Source organism: Theobroma cacao, chromosome 4, assembly GCF_000208745.1.
Source record: "Theobroma cacao cultivar B97-61/B2 chromosome 4, Criollo_cocoa_genome_V2, whole genome shotgun sequence".
NCBI classification, from domain to species: Eukaryota; Viridiplantae; Streptophyta; class Magnoliopsida; order Malvales; family Malvaceae; genus Theobroma; species Theobroma cacao.
The window spans coordinates 19,560,460-19,578,442 of NC_030853.1; the positions used below are offsets into that span (position 1 = coordinate 19,560,460).

Here is a 17,983-nt window from a genome sequence, read left to right on the forward strand (position 1 = left end):
AAACATTCATCTTAAAATTTTAATATAATATCAGAGTAGGTGTTATCCTTTGTTATTATGTTGTTCGCAATGAGCTGTCATGTATTAAGTTCACTTGTTTTTACATGTGAATAAGAGTATTAGAATGACAATAATAAAATCCATAGTTGTTACCTATAATAAAAATTATTCCACTTATTATCAATAAATATTCAACATGATATTAGAGTTTGTGTTGTCCATGTTATTGTGCACTAATAATGAATTATCATGTATTAGGTCTATTGTTTGTATATGTGAAAGAGAGTGTTACAATAGTGATAATAAAATCTCACATCTATTACTTATAGTAAGGACTACTCTACCTATTACCACAGATTAGTTTAAATTGAATGTTCATCTTAAAATTTCAATAAAAACTACTTAAAAAATATAAATGAGTTGGATATTTGTTTATTTGCATTATTCGGATGTTTAGAAAAATCAAAACTAATATAGTATATTCATAAAAAACTTGAATAAATGAGTGAAGTAGTTTAAAAGGTATTATAGACTAAAAATTATCTCTTGAAGTTGAGTAATAAATTAGAAAGCCCATAAAAGCTATGTGCAATTACCTTTCAAAATAAATTTCAAATGAAAAATACAAATAAATTCAAGATGAGTAGTAATAGGTGATGCTAATAATCAATCACAAAAAATTCCACAGTATTACTTGTTAAAGTTTCAAAGAAATTGCCGATCAAATGCATGTACCTCTTTTCTTTTTTTTTTTTTTTTTTTTTTTGATAGAATGTACTTTGGTCTTGTAATCATAAAGGATGTAAGCTTCGAAAAGGCGTACATGTTGTTCAGATTAAGTTGTATATTGTACCTTTTAAATTGAACACATTTTCTTCGTTATTTTACTCTTCAAATCATTATTTAAAGTAGAAATATTTTAGTTATACAATATTCGGGATAAATAGATTATTTTTCATTTTCAAATTAAAATAGATATTGGCTTGCATAGCAATAAATTAAATTAAAACAAGTGGCATATACCCTTTTCTTTTTGGAATTGTCGATGGAGAAGAGCGTGTACGACACGAGCAAGCGGAAGATGAATGGAAAAGAATGGGAATAAACAAGTGGAGCCCACAACTGCAAAACCCAAATATATAAGTAATTGATCTAAGCGTACGAGCAGCTGGTTATCAAATATGTATATAGACTATGGAGCGTTTAGTTCATTGCATTGGTGTACGCGAGCTGTACAGTGTACACTATAAAAATATCCCTTCAATTCAACCCATCCTTTTTAACATTGCGGTGCTGCTACGGCTCTTTGTTTTTTTTTTCTCTGCTATTTCAATATTTTCATTGAAAATCCTTCTCCAAATTTATTATATTGAGTAAATATCTCTTTTTTTAATATATTAGAATCATCAATTATTGTATTTAATATGAGAATATTATTTCTTAACTTTAAAGAAGGCCCTTAAAAACATTTGTTAGCAAAACCCATAATTATAAGTTAAAAATATTATTTTCAATTTTACATTTAATGCATTATTGTTACTCAATTCAAAAAATCACATGTAGTTTACAAAATCTTTTTTTATAAATATTTTCTTGTTAATTTATAGGGGATAAAGTAATTCTTAACTAAGTTTGGGCTCAAAATCATCAACTTTTAAAGGGACAATTTAACTAATTAAATCGATGTGCAATTTTTAATATGATTTATTTTTTTCTTTATAAAAAAACCCGTTTAAAACATAAAAAGTAAAAAAAAAATCCCATTATTATGGCCTCCGTTGTTCCTTATCTCTTCTTCTCCTAGTCCTCTCCTGTTTCCTCCATTAGACCGCCCACCCAGATCCCACTTCCCCCTTTTCTGTTTTCTCTTCAATCCTTTTTTAATCCAAAAAGTTGAGCTTCAATTACAAGAAAACGAAACCCAATTCACTGACATGAACAAATTCTAGCCTTGATTTTTTTTTTTTGTGTTCATTCCATACTCTCCAAACAAATGAAGAGAGAACGCCAGGAAATCTGTGGAGCCACTAGCTATGGCAGTGGGAGTGGCTCAAAATCTGAGAGTTCAACCATTGGTAATCCAAACAAAGAAAAGTTATGGGAAGAAGAGCAAGAGGCCGGCGGGATGGACGAGCTGTTGGCCGTTCTGGGTTACAAAGTTCGGTATTCAGACATGGCCGATGTTGCTCAGAAATTGGAACAGTTGGAGATGGTTATGGGAACTGCTCAGGAAGATGGGATTTCACATCTTTCTTGTGACACTATTCATTACAATCCTTCCGATCTTTCTGGTTGGGTTCAAAGCATGTTGACTGAGTTAAACAATCCAGCAGCAGTAAATCTTGATCCTGTTTTGGCGAACTCGGATTCCAATTCTTCCATCCTTGGTCAGATTAATCAGGATCCTTCAAAACCACAACGTCAACAACAACTTGTCAGCAGCAATCAATCTCAGGTTTATAATGATGATTCCGAGTACGATCTCAGGGCAATTCCAGGGGTTGCTGCTAACCCGCCACCAAAATCAGAATCAGATTCGGAAAGTACCCGGAAACGAATGAAAACTTCAGTTGGTTTATCTGGATCCACTGGATATGGTTCATCTTCTTCATCACCACAAGGAATTGGAGTTTCGGGTGCAGTAACTGAGTCAACTCGCCCCGTTGTTTTGATTGACTCGCAGGAAACTGGGGTTCGACTGGTTCACACCTTGATGGCCTGCGCTGAAGCTGTTCAACAAGATAATCTCAAGCTAGCAGATGCTTTAGTCAAGCATATAGGCTTACTTGCCGCGTCTCAAGCTGGTGCCATGAGAAAAGTTGCTACCTATTTTGCTGAAGCCTTAGCGCGTAGAATCTACAGGATTTACCCACAAGACTCCCTTGACCCATCTTACACCGATATTCTGCAGATGCACTTCTACGAAACTTGCCCCTACTTGAAATTTGCTCATTTTACAGCCAATCAAGCTATCCTGGAAGCTTTTGCAACGGCGAACAGTGTTCATGTTATCGATTTCGGGTTAAAACAGGGGATGCAGTGGCCAGCCTTGATGCAAGCTCTTGCATTGAGGCCAGGCGGGCCACCAGCTTTTCGGTTAACGGGAATTGGCCCGCCTCAGCCGGATAATAGTGATGCTTTGCAGCAGGTGGGCTGGAAGTTGGCTCAGTTGGCTAATACTATTGGTGTCGAATTTGAGTTCAGGGGATTCGTCGCCACTAGTTTGGCTGATCTTGAGCCTGAAATGCTCGAGATCCGCCCTCCCGAGGTGGAGGCAGTGGCGGTGAATTCTGTTTTCGAACTTCACCGCCTGCTAGCTCGACCTGGCGGGATCGAAAAAGTTCTTTCTTCGATCAAAGCACTGAAGCCCAAAATTCTTACGGTTGTGGAGCAAGAAGCTAATCACAACGGTCCGTTTTTCTTAGACCGGTTTACTGAAGCTCTACATTACTATTCCAGTCTTTTTGACTCATTAGAAGGCTCCGGGGTTGGGCCGCCGAGTCAAGACCTGGTAATGTCCGAGTTATATTTGGGAAGGCAGATTTGTAATGTGGTTGCCTGTGAAGGGATGGACCGAATTGAGCGACACGAGACGCTGACTCAGTGGAGGACTCGGATGGAAACGGCTGGCTTCAGCCCGGTTCACTTGGGTTCAAACGCGTATAAGCAAGCGAGCATGTTGTTGGCTCTCTTTGCTGGCGGTGATGGGTATAGGGTGGAGGAGAATAATGGTTGTTTAATGCTTGGGTGGCATACAAGGCCGCTCATCGCCACCTCGGCTTGGCAACTCGCCACCACTGAGTCAGGATAGTGAGCTGACTCCGGAACTGAGTTCAAGAATCCCAATGAAAAAAGACTGGGGATATATTTTAACTGAGTTGCGAGTGTATGATTGAATGAGAAACGAGGGTAAATGAAAACCAATCCAAGTGTGTAATTCTAGTTCTTTTTTCACTTTGTAGCCAAATCTTTTAGTCTTTTTCTTGGTTTTTTTGTTTTCTTAGGGTAGATTTTTTTTAATGGGAGCCTTTGTAACTTTCAAGGTTGGATCAAATGATAAGGCCTACCTTTTTTGCCCTTTTGAGTTTTTTCTCTGTGTTTTAGATTTTCTAAATAAATGGGTATGGCATGATTCTCACCGAGAAAGAGTTATGTTGGTGTGGCATAGTGTGCAAATTGCTCCATCCCCCTCTGGCCTGCAAAATTTGGACTCGTTTGGTGATGTTTTTGAGAAAAAAATGTAGGCATGATATAAGAAACAAACTTCCCACCATGTTCGCTTTTTTAGCCATCGGCTAACCAATGTTTTGGTACGTAGCTTCCTCTCGTCATGGGATTGATAAAACCTTTGTTCTCTTTCTCGAGTTTTGAATTTTCTTTTGCCTTGACAAGAGGAAGTCAATCTTAATTTCCTTTATCTACACTTGAGACTTCAAGTTGGAGGTTTTAGGCTCCAATTATGGGATAAATAAGTAGGATTAAACTAAAGCAGTGCTTATTTTACTTGATGTATAGGGTCTTCAATTTTTAGGTAAGGTGTGTTTATTGCCAATTAGTTCCCTTTTAAGTTAATTGTCACGCTTTCAAATTTTTATGGGTGGAAATGCACAATTTTTAATTGAATTTGGTTTTTGGCAGCCTTTGTCTATCCAAAGCCTCTTGCTTATCCTCTCTCTATACTCGGAAGTAATTTTACAATAAACATATCAATTAAGCCAAGTTTAAGTGACTAACTTAATACCATGCATTCTTGGATAGCATTAGCCGCTATGGCACCAAATAAATGAATAGGACACAACTGAAAATGTTTTGAGATCAGAGGGTCTGTAATAACAACCATTCAAGGTGGGAAGTTCAATTTGTTGGAAGGTTGGTCCCAAATTGTGGGTTTGAATCTAGTCCAACAAAACAGAATTGCCCTACAAAAAAGAGGTAAAGAAAAACCTGGACTATCTACAATCCGATTCCGAAGATAGAGGTAAGGTATTAGGTTATAGTGTTAAGGTTATCTGTCATTCAATTATTCTGAAGATGGGCAGTAACAGATAGAGTAAACGAAAAAATAAAAAATAAAAGAAAGAAAAAGAAGATAAGGTTTATCCAGTGATGAAAGATAGGTAGGGAATAGCTTTAGCCGTAGCCTATAAGTTGGACTGTTTTGGAGGTGAGTCACGGTGCAAAAGGCTGAAAGTGATATTACTGCTTCTGAGGGTACTAAACATTTTGGGGTTTGAAAGTTTTTGGAACAGTAGGAATTGGAAACGACAACTATCAATGCACTAGACTACTGGTACAGCAGTGGTCTTTTGTTGTGTATCCTCGAGAAAACAAAAAAACATGACAAAGGAAGAAAACCCAGAAAAGTAAGAGAGAATGTTGTTACAGGAACTCAAAAACCTTTTTTTTTTCTTTAATTTTGTTGGATTAATAAATAATGATATCCAGCTGGAGCAATCCTCACAAGGAAAAAAAAAAAAACAAAGGGTTGCTACAATACCAGATAAACTTACCGGAAATGAACCAACGGCGTTAAGAAAGCAACAACAAAATATGCTACTGTTTATTTAGGGTAAAATATCTTTATTTTTAAATTTTAATCAAAATTACAATAAAATCTGTTAATTTTTGAAATCGATATTTCATTCAAAAAAATATTTTTCGTTAGACAGTTGTCAGTCAATCGTTAATATTTTCGTCAACATGGTGACGTGATAAAGAAAAAAAAGTAATTTTCTTCTTGATTAAATTTTATATTTATTATTATAAAATTTTATTATTTTTATTAATTAAAAAACAACTTCCATCTATGGTGCTCTCCTCCTCCTTTGGGGAGCATCGATTGTGCTCCCCTCCCTTGAGAGCACCGGCCAGTGCACCCCTTTTTCGGTGAGTTGAGAAGTATCGATCGGTGCTCTTTATTTTTTTTATTTTTAAAAATATAATAATAATTTTTTAAATTAATAAAAAATATTTTGATTTTTTTATAATTTTTGTTAACGGTGTTTGTACGTTTTGGATGGACTGTCAATTTTGAAAACTAATGGACTTTCGTGTAATTTCGATCAAAATTTTTAAAAATAAATGTAGTTTACGTATTTGTTTATTGTTTGGGTTTTAGGGATTTAGATTTCTTCCACTAGTACACTTAAAGTCTTATCAGTTTATTTTTTTCTGCAGGCATTACCCACTCACTATACCTTCTTCTTTAGCTAATTAAGGCTTAGACGTTAAGAATTTTGTTATATTAGAAATTGTAGGAACTTTACAAGTTAACTGGGCATCAACTGAATTAGGTTCCATTCATTTTTTTTTGTTTCTAAAATATTGATTATTTTATTTACATCCCAACTTCTAAATCACCTGAGCTCAAACCATCCTAGTTGGAACGAACATGGAATCTTGTTGCTCAAAATTAGCTGGGAACATATCCAATCTTTATTGTCCACGATTTTCTTAACATGAATTTGCTTTTGCCTTAGATGAGAGCCTCCAATGTTACAACTAGTCTTCTGCTTTAGGAGAAAAAGCATCAGTGCTGGAACTAACCTTCTTCCAGTATAAGGGGGAAGCCTCCAAAACTAAATATGTTAATTCAGAGTGGGACATTACTTAGTGTTAATTTAGCTTGACTTTTATTTTTTTCTTAACTTTTCTTAAAAGCAGAAGTAAGCTAAACAAGATTTTTGAGAAATTTTTAAAAGAAAGTTATTTTTTAAAAAAATAAAATTTAAAAAAAAAACTTAAAGAAAAGCTTCTGGAGTTTTTTCTTCTCTTTTTTTTAAAAACACGTTAATTTTTAAGAAATACTCTTCTCCCTCAATCAATCTCCCTCTCCTCTCCTTCTATCTACAAATCACCATTCTTCAACACAAATCGCGATCTCCTTCTCCTTTACCTCTCTTTACAAATACTACCTAGAAAAAAAATAAAAGACTCAATAACAAAATAGCAAATTCTAAGATTTTTTTTCTTATAAAGATTAAGAGAAAATAAAATCCACAATTCAAAGTTGTATTCAAATACTATTTAAACATTTTCTCTCTTATTCACCAAAAAAGATTTTAATATTAAATACATCGTTTCCTCTTTTCTTTTCTTTCTTGGGGAATTGAAGCGTTATTGTCCAATTGTTGGCTAGATCAACAAAAACTTAATACTATTACAAATATACAAGTGTGAGAGTTGTTCTCTTTTTTACGAATTTATTTGATTTTAACATCTAAAATGGTATATAAATTCAAAACAGACTTGTTCCGCATTGATTTATTAGGTGATTGAAAATGATATGAATACTTTTCATGGTAATTTTTACCAAAATTAGAGCTTAGATAATTTATTTTACTAAATAGCTTATCAAATAGTTTTAACTTGAATTTAAAAACTATTATTTTTTATAAGAGTTTCATAATAGCTTTTAAACTAAAAAAAAATTAAACCAAACATACTCTTAATCATTAATTTATTTTTTGGCCATTTGTTAGTAATTAACTAGAAGTGTAAATGAGCAACCCTAATTCATTAATTTTTATAATGATAGAATGAACTCAATTAATTCACATACTTAAATTGATCCTTACTTCCTGTTGATGTCAATGGCCTAAAAATAATGAAGCTTTTGCATTTACAGGACAAAGCAAAATTACGCCTCATGCATAACTGTCAGCAAAACTTAACAACTAGCACAACTGTCTATAGGCTTTGGTTACCTATCTGCCATAATTAGTCAGCCTACTCAACATTGGATCCATTATGCTTTCATAGACTACAGAACAAAATCAGATATTGTCAGCAATCAACAAGAAAATTAAAAGATTGTTTAATTTTTTCAACAATAACTTCAAATCAATTATAATAAGTTGACAATGAGATTAATTTGCTTAAGTCTATCAAATGAAATGATGATATATATGAACACGATTCCAATTCTCACTCCTTTGGTTTCAACTACAAAATTTTGTGACTACGATCCAAAGCTTTCATGAAAATAAACCAAGGAAAATGACAAAGTGAAGGATTAAAACCGATTTCATTCATTATGAATATTAACAGTTGAAGGTCTTGATATTGTTACTCGTCTTTAAGCTTAAAGGAAAATTGTAGAAAAAATGAGTATAGCCTTTAGGACTTGCTCACTTTAATTTTTGTCTCTTTCTGAAATTATAATTATAATCAAATAATTTTGGATATAAAATTAACATAAAAATAGAATTAAGTCCTCACTTGATTGGATTTGAACGTAAAACTTAATAAATCTAAGAGCTTTTCTTGCCATGGAGACAAGACTTCATCAATGAACAAACCCATTTCATATAGTAACCTGATAAAACTTTTGGTTATCTATATTAAAGCTGTAGTCCTTCCCCTCCCATAAATCCAACCTCCTTACCAAATAGTTGAATCTCAATTGGAAACGATAGATTGTCTCCACCAGGACCAGATCCACTACGTTAATAACTTCTCCATCAGGATCTGAATCAACTTTAATTAACTGGACGGCTTCAGGGGGTTTTTATTTTATTTTATTTTATTTTCTTTTAATTGACTGAATCCTGCAGTTGACCAGTGGAATCTAAATTCTAGTGCCTCCAGCCAGGCCTTGGCCTGCATTATGGACATTTGCAGCCTCTTGTTGGTAAAATTAGTGCTGTAGGGAGCCGACAACCTTATAAGCTTTAATAGCATTTAACAGCTTTCGCCATGTAGCATGCCTCCTTAATATGATAGGATAGGTGATACTTTATTGCCATTAATCCAATAAACCTAAATGGAGCAAAGAGAAAATGATGGAGGTTGACATGGCAAAGCAGATATAATCTAAACGCTAGACCATTCTACTCTTAATCTACGCTTTCCAGCCCTTCTTTTTCTTTTCATCCATACTCTTAGGTAACTCAAATTCATAAATTCATAAATAATATATATATATATATATATTATAAGTAAAGTTAAATTCACACATGTCATAGTTTGACAGTTTTTTAATGTACAGATGAATCTAATTAACGTGTGTCTACAGATAGTGATTAATCATTAATTAAAATATTATTTTAAAAAATTTAAGAAAATAAAATTCATGAATTACAATTTTTCTCTTCACAAATATTAACATTTCTCATAATAAAATTTTATTTTTTGCGTCATATATACTTTACCTGACAGAAATTATTATATATTTAAGTTTTTAATGCAATAATCAATATTCTTTGTGTGCGTACATGTATACAAATGCATGTGTACGTATACAGAGCATATAAACAGATAGACACCGAAGACAAGAGTCCTAGTAAAAGATGTGAATGGAGCTGTCATCATTGGTTGATTGCTCATAGCATTAAGAAGCCACCGAGTCAACAAAAGGAATGGCGATTTTGATAAACTTTTGCATCTGAAGCCTTTGGTTAATTAGCACCAAAAGATGATGATTGACTAGAGTTGGAGGTGTGACTGAGATTCAATGACAATTACCATTGGCTTCCAACAACACACTCTTTTTTGGGTTTTGTTTTTCTTGTATGTAATCTAATTCAACAGAGCAAGTAATACATTGGCTAGGGGGTCATTGTCTCCCTAATAATCTCAGCAAACAATTTTATGGTGTTGGGGTGTTGGAATTGACTGGTGGCTCCATTGATTTTGACGGCTTCCACCAAGAAGCACTCAACCCCTTTTCTTTTGAGGAACATTGGGGCCCCTCAATGCATGAAAGCCTCTTTACACTCCGCAAATTCAAGTGCTATGGCTTTTCAACAACTACTACTTAAAAATCTCCCTTTTCCATGAGTGTGAGTAGAACACTTTCTTCCACTAATTTTCAAAACAAATCTCTTTTTTTTTTTTATTAAAAGGACATGGGTTTAGATAGCACCCCTTGAAGATTCTAAATCCTTTACTATTGGAAAGCTTATAATCATTGCAATTAAACATTTGTCGCTGACTAAAACCATGCCACATCAACACTTGTATCTCATATATATATATATATATATATATGTATGTATATATATGTATGTATATATGTATCTTTATATTCAGACGCTAACTAATTTTCTGTTAGTCACTATTTTTACCTTGATTTGTGAACAATATTTTTAAAGAAAATAAAAACCATAATAAAACTTGAAACTTACTATGTCTTATTTGAATGACCAAAAAATTTAGATTAAAGTGAACATTTTTTTTAATGTTGGTCCAGTTTCTTTTCTAATTTTTCTTTCAATTTTCTTAATTTTTGTCTCAAAAAACTACTTTAGATGGCCTAGGGTGCAATGAGTCTGCTTATCTAAAAATAATCTAAATAAAGAGAAATATAATAGAGAAATGCCTTTAGGCTGTCATCTCTTTTCTTTATAAGAAAAGGTCTAATTTATAAAGAAACTAATCTTCTAAGTCAAAAAAGAAATGAAAAGGTTGGAAGGAGAAATGGGACTCTCTTGCAAGGAAGTTGTTTGATTTTCTTCATTTTACTTAAAGAGGTAGAATTGTGGAACAACTCAGCAATATCTATGTTTGACTTAAGGTTCCGTCCAGCCGCTTAGTTACTCCATTGGAATTTTTTTATTCTAATCCCTTCATGATTCATGCACGAGAGCAGGACCAAAATAGGATTTGCATGAGATGAAATCATGAAATTCAAATCAATGCCCTCCCAAAGAGGAAGGGAAAACCACTTCAAAAAGATTGGATCAAATTAAAATGGCATAATTAAGGGCGGAGCTAGTCAACTTTTATTGGGGATCAAAGACAAAGAAAAATAAAAGTTAAAAATTTTTAAAACTAATACGTTGAACTTAACTAATAACCAAAAGATTCATAATAAACAATAATTTTATACAACATGTAAATCAAAAGGAATAAGAAAAAAAAGATTTACAATAGTCTTTTAAGAAAGTTGTGCTCATCGATGTTTCCTAGATTCAAATTCATCAATTATTAACTCTATACTAAAAAGGCTAGCAATGTATTTCTTAATATAAATAACTAAATTATTTGTAAAAAACTCATCATCATTTTTATTCGAAAGTCTTGTTTTTACAATTTTTGTTGCTAAGAAGGCTATTTCTACAGTTGCTGTAGAAACTGAAGCAGATAAAACAAAGCAAATTAATCTATTAATCAAGTGATAATTTTTTGACTTTTCTGTTTTTGCTAATCTTTGGCACAATTCAAAAAATGTCTTATTATCTTCTAAACCTTGGTGATGAGATATATCAAACTCATAGTGCCTTAATTGTAACCTTGAAATAAGTCTTTCTTGCTCTATGAAATCCTGAGAGTAAAAACTCTCTACTAACTTACACATATCATCAATGTTGAATGATTTGTAATTGTTGTTGGGGTCTAAAATAGTGCTTAAAGTTAAAAGTTCCATAATTTGCTCATTGAATCTCAAATTTAATTCTTGTAACTGTGAATCTCATAAGATTTTACAACAACATTATGAGGGCAATTTGGATTTTTCCCAACATGATTTAAAAGTGGACAATTTTCTCCACTATTTATTTTCTTTCAACTTTTGAAACCCTTTTCAATAAATGCATTTGAACTTGGATGATTTGAGACCTTCTTACCAAAAGGTTGCATGGCAAACAAAATATATCATCTTTGTCACAGGACATTCCAACCATGAAAGATATAACATCTTTTACACAAGCTCATAAATCTTTTTTAAAGAATGAAGTGTGTTTCATGGTAAAACTTAAAGGACAAAAGAGAAGAGAAAGAGCAAAAAAAACAGAGAGAGAAATAAGTAGGGAGAAACTTAAGAATTAGGGTAAAATTAAGTAGAACTTGTGGAGTCATTTTATTTTTTTTATTTATATTAATTATTAAATAAAAAATTATTTTGAGAAGGCCATTAAAAAATATATAATTAATAAAAAGTTTTAAAAATTTTGGAGTGCCATACTACCCTCTGCCCCTTATTAAAATATATATATAATAAATAAAAATCATGCCCCTCGTAAATGGTTGACTCTCCACCCTTGGGCATAATGATCTAAAAAAATTCTTAAATTATATAAGAAAAAGTCGAATAAGATCTTATTCTTCTATTGTAGTCAATCAAGATCTTATATTTTTATTCTGAATTAAATAGGCGCTTATGAATAATGATCGATTAATTATCAATAGTCAAAATGTCACTTGTCAATTTTATATCCATGTGGCATTGACATGGTATTAACGTGGAGGCTGAAAATTGCCATGTGGCTTGTCATTATGCCATGTTAGCATCCATTATGATATTGTTAGCATATGTCATGTTAGTACCGCATGGAATAAAAATGACAAGTGATGTTTTTTTTCTTTGAAAGGCAAAGTGATATTAAATATCATAAAGCATTACAAAAGTCTATCGATTTGGTAGAGTCATAGCTCTTCACTAGTTACAAGGGTGTCTAGTGTGGCTACAATCTTTACATTGCCAGAAATCCATGTTGCTAAAAGGATCATACAAGTCTCACTCATTAGCAGCAACAACCCAAGTATCATCACAAAGCAACTAGGAAAAATGGCCTTATACAAAAGACTAAGAAAAGTGGTTGTGACAAGCAACAATAGCCACATGCAAACCATGACTGTTAGATAGTTTGCAATATAAGAAGTCTTATTCAAATGTGACTATTCAAATTAAGTGATTATTCAATTAAGATATGACTTTTAAATAAAGAGAAGTGTTTTCAAACTATTGAAATACATTTATTAGTTATTTAATATTTTCAACAGATACATTTCTTGAAACTTAACAAGACATGTTTGTTGAACAAATTAGACATAACCTTCCAGTGTCTATAAAAGGAACATACTTTCAATCCAGACTTCATTCATTCAAAGCATTTTGCAATAGGTTTGCTGTATCCTGGAGAGCCTTTGTTTGCAAATTCGCATAGTAGGCAACAACTCTTAAAAGATAGTGTGTTATAGCATGCCTCAAGCCTTTCTCCTCCTTTCTTCTACTATTTTCTAACAATTTTTAAAAGTTGTTTTCAACGGAGTCTCATCAAATTAAAGATTTCAACTCATGAATCAAGAATTCATCAAACTTGACCGTTTGATGGAACCAATTTCAATTGCTAAATGGATAAGATGGTGTTTTTGCTCACAGCCTTGAAGGTTTATTATGTTTTGGATCCGAGTCTCATTGCACTTCCAAAACTGACTAATGAAGACTTTGATGCACAAAAGGTAGAGAGAAAAAAAACGTGAAGCAGATGAATTGATATGCCGTGGACATATCTTAAATACTTTGACATATCGTCTATATGATCTTTACTCCAATCTGAAGACTCCAAAGGAAATTTGGGCAGCCTTGGAGACTACTTACAAGAACGAAAAACGAGGTACTAACAAATTTCTATCCTTAAAATATTTCGAGTTTAAGATAAGTGACAATCAGCTTATCGTGGATCAAGTACATGAATTACAAGTTTTAGTTTCAAAATTAAAAGACTTTGAGGTTAAGGTTCTTAATGCATTACAAATAGGCGTAATTTTTTCTAAACTGCCTCAATCTTGGAATAATTATTGAAAAAAGGTTCTGCATTCTATGGAGTCTCTATCAATAGAACAATTCATGATTCAGATGCAAATAGAATGTGAAACACGTGCCCATGATGCACTATTGTAGTCCTCTAATTCAAATGTGAATCTTGTAAGTTAGAATTCCAATAATTTTGGAAATAATTCTGCAAAATCCATGTCATTTGCATTGAAAGTTTCAAGACAAGCTTTTAAGAAAAAAGATAAGAAAAATATAAATTGTTTCCATTGTGGAAAGAAAGGCCATATGATTAGTGAGTGTAGATTAATGAAGATAGGAAAGAATTTTGGTTCTAAAAATCCTGAAAAAACAAACATAGTAGAAGTGGTTGTCAAGGAATTAGTTGCCATGATTTCTACAATGAATATTGGAATGGTAACAGAATTGAATATGGCTGTTGATTGCAATAAAAGTAAAGATTGGTGGCTGGATTCTCGTCCTACAATTCATGTATGTAATGACAAAAACTTGTTCAAGACTTACATGGAAGTTAATAAACTAGAAGATATTTTGATGGGAAATCATGTTACAGCCAAAGTTGAAGGAAAAGGAACTATCGAGTTGAATTTCACTTCTAGACAAAAGCTGACATTACTCAATGTATTCTATGTTCCTAAAATTTAGAAGAATTTAGTTTCTGCTAGTTTGCTTGCAAAGAAAAGATTTAAAATTGTAATAGAATTTGACAATGTAATAGTATCCAAGGGTGGCTTATTTGTATGAAAAGGATACTTTTGTAATGGCATGTACAAGTTCGATGTTGATGAGATAAATATGATTTCTACTTATAATGTTGAGTTTAATTCTTTATTATGGCATGCTAGATTGGGACATTTAAATTTTGGTTCCATGAGATTTATGTCTAAAAATGGTTATATTGCATGCAAACATTAACACCTAGAAAAATGTGAAATATGCGTATAAGTAAAAATGACAAAGAAACCTTTCCAAAATGTAGAAAAAAAACTCACAATTATTAAATATTGTGCATTGTGACATATGTGAATTAAATGAAAAATTAACTAGAGGAGGAAAGAGATATTTTATAGCTTTTATAGATGATTATTCTAAGTTCACTTATGTTTATTCAATTAAAACAAAAGATGAAGCTTTCAGAAATTTAAAGAATATAAATTCGCTATGGAAAATAAAAAATGTAGGAAAATCAAAATTCTAAGTGATAGAGGAGGAGAATATTTTCGTATAGAATTTGATAATTTCTGTGAAGAAAATGATTTGATATATAAAAAAAACGCTCCTTATCACCACAATAAAATGGGTTGGCTGAAGAGAAAAATAGAACTTTGGTTAACATGACAAATGCTATGTTGTTGAATGCACATTTATCGCACGATTTATGGGGTGAGACTTTATTAATAACATGTCATATATTGAATAGAGTTCCTTCCAAGAGTATTAAGGTTTCACCCTATGAACTTTGGAATGGAAGAAAACCAAACTTGAAATGTTTTAAAGTGTGGGGGTGCTTAGCTTTTTATAAAGTTCTTGAACTATAGAGAACAAAGCTTGGACTTAGAGCAATGAAAGACATTTTGTTGGCTATGCCCAACATTCTAAAAAATATAGAATTTTAGATTTACAATCAAATGTTATTGTAGAGTCTATACATGTTGAATTTATTGAAAATAAATTTCTGTATAACTCTAATAATAAATTTGATTGTGAACAAAATATCTTAATTCCAAGTTGTGACCAAAGTGATGTGACTTCTCATGATACATCTAGTAAGAGAAAAAGGGATGATAGTAAAATTAAGCCAAGAAGAAGTCAACGAGCCATAAAAAGAAAGCACTTAGATCCAAATTTTGATGACTCACAACCATTAGCATTCTTTGTGGAAGGAAGTAGAACCAAAACGTACAAAAAGATACCTATTTTGTTAAACATTGAAAATGATCCAAAACATTCAAAGAAGCTATGTCTTCAAAGGATGTAGCTTTTTTGAAAAAAGAAATAAATGATGAAATGGATTCAATCTTGTCAAACAAAACATGGGTTTTGGTTGATCTTCCTCCTAGATCAAAACCCATAGGCTGTAAATGGGTATTTAAAAGGAAATATAACATAGATGGTTTAGTGCAAACCTTTAAGGCTAGACTAGTTGCCAAAGGTTTCATGCAAAAGGAAGGCATTGATTATTTTGATACTTATGCTCTAGTAGCAAGGATATCATCCATAAGAACGCTTTTGGCTTTAGTGTCTATTCATAAATTACATAAATATTAAATGGATGTTAAAACTGCTTTCCTAAATGGAGATCTTAATGAAGAAATATATATGGAGCAACCTAAATGTTTTATACTTCTTGGAAATGAGAGGAAGGTTTGTAAACTAATTAAATCTCTATATGGATTTAAACAAGCTCCAAAGCAATGCCATGAATAGTTAGATAGTACTATACTTTCAAACGGATTTGTACATAATAATATAGATAAGAACATTTACTCTAAATTTACAAAAGACTATAGTGTAATCATATGTCTTTATGTAGATGATTTGTTGATTTTTGGTACAAATATGCTTAGAATTGTTGAAACCAAGAAATATTTGACTTTAGTTTTCAAAATGAAATATCTCAATCAAGTTGATACAATCTTTGGAATTAAAGTTAAAAGAGATCAAATTGTCATTTTATTAAATCAATCACATTACATAGAAAAAATTCTTCACAAATATAGTCATTTGAAAATCAAAGAGTTTAATACTCCTTATGATTCTAGTATGAAATTAACTACGAATTGTGACACAATTAGAATATGCAAGTGTCATAGGCAGCATAATGTATGTTGCACATTTTACCAGACCGAATATAACCTTTGCCGTTTGCAAACTTTCAAGGTTTACTAGCAAAGATTATTGGAAGGCTATTACTAAAGTACTTGAATATTTAAAGAAAACTAAAAACTTGGAAATTTGTTACAGTGGTTTTCTAGTAATTTATAAAGGTTTTCTGATGCTAGTTGGATAACTAGTATTGATAACAATAAATCCACATCAGAATGAATTTTTACCTTAGGAGGTGATGCCATTAGTTGGGCATCTAAGATGCATACTTGGATTATGTATTCCACAATGGAATTTGAATTTTTAGATTTAGCCGCTGTTGGAAAAGAAGTGGAATGGTTAAGAAATTTGTTATTAGATATAAAGTTGTGGCCATAGCCGATACCAACCATATCCATATATTGTGATAGTGAGGTTACAATGTGTGTGGCCCACAATAAGATTTATAATGGAAAGTCTAGACACATAAGTTTGCGATATGCCTATATAAGAGAATTAATCTCGAATGACATTGTAACAATAATTTATGTTAAATCTTGTAAGAATTTTACTGATCCAGTTACCAAAGTTTTGCCAAGAGAGGTTGTAAAATTAACTTCTAGTGGAATGAAGCTAAAACCCTCGACTTAAAAGCACTAGTAATGGAAACCCAATTTTGAGTTAGCAAAACTAACAATAAAAGTTCAATGGGTAATAACAAGTTATTACATGTTGTTATTATGCGTTGAATTTTTTTATTAAATAGCCTCATTCTAGAATTTTCAAATAACCTCATTCTAGAGTATTAGTGCGATTGTTACAAGGAAAGGATGAGCAAAAGGTTCTTAATGGAAATGTCAAATGCATGTAGTAACAAAGGCATAATTACAAATTTCACCTATATTAATATTGGAGTGGTGTTGCTTCAAACATGAGATAAAGGGGTTTACTCTTGTAAATATTCATGAAACTAAAACTGACACAAGGCCATATAAGTGCTAAAGCAATTGGCAAAATCTTAAAGCAATTAAATAATGCTATGTGTGTGATATTTTGAGTTATGACATAAGGAGTTGTGGTTCAATCCCTGTGATACCAATAATTTTATCTTAACTTTAAAATTTCTATGCTAATACAAAGTTCAAATCTTCAAGATACTTTTTACTATGCATAATATTATTAATATTACAAACTAATGGGAGATTGTTAAATAGTTTGTAATATAATAAGTCTTATTCAGATGTGACTATTCAAATTAAGTGATTATTAAATTAAGATATGACTCTTAAATAAAGAGAAATGTTTTCAAACTACTGAAATACGTTTATTAGTTATTCAATATTTTCAATAGACACATTTTTTGAAACTTAACAATACACGTATGTTGAAAAAAATTAAACGCAACCTTTCAATGTGTCTAAAAGGAACGTACTTTCAATATAGACTTCATTCATTCAAAACATTTTACAATAATCTTGTTGTATCTTGGAAAGTCCTTTTGCAAATTCATATAGTAGGCAACAACTCTCAAAAAACAGTGTGTTACAGCATGTGTCAAGCCTTTCTCCTTTTTCCTTCTACTATTTTCTAATGACGACAATATGTGCATAAGTAGCGACGATACAAGGCAAGAGGCATACCACGATGCCTGGTGTCATGAGC

The 17,983-nt window shown here is 32.0% G+C and overlaps 1 protein-coding gene across 1 annotated transcript; it reads left to right on the plus strand.

The window, feature by feature from the left end:
* LOC18601873 (DELLA protein GAI) lies at positions 1,762 to 4,138 on the plus strand. The gene has a single exon (XM_018119951.1). It carries the CDS (start codon positions 1,994 to 1,996, stop codon positions 3,809 to 3,811), a length of 1,818 nt encoding a protein of 605 aa, XP_017975440.1. The 5' UTR covers positions 1,762 to 1,993; the 3' UTR covers positions 3,812 to 4,138.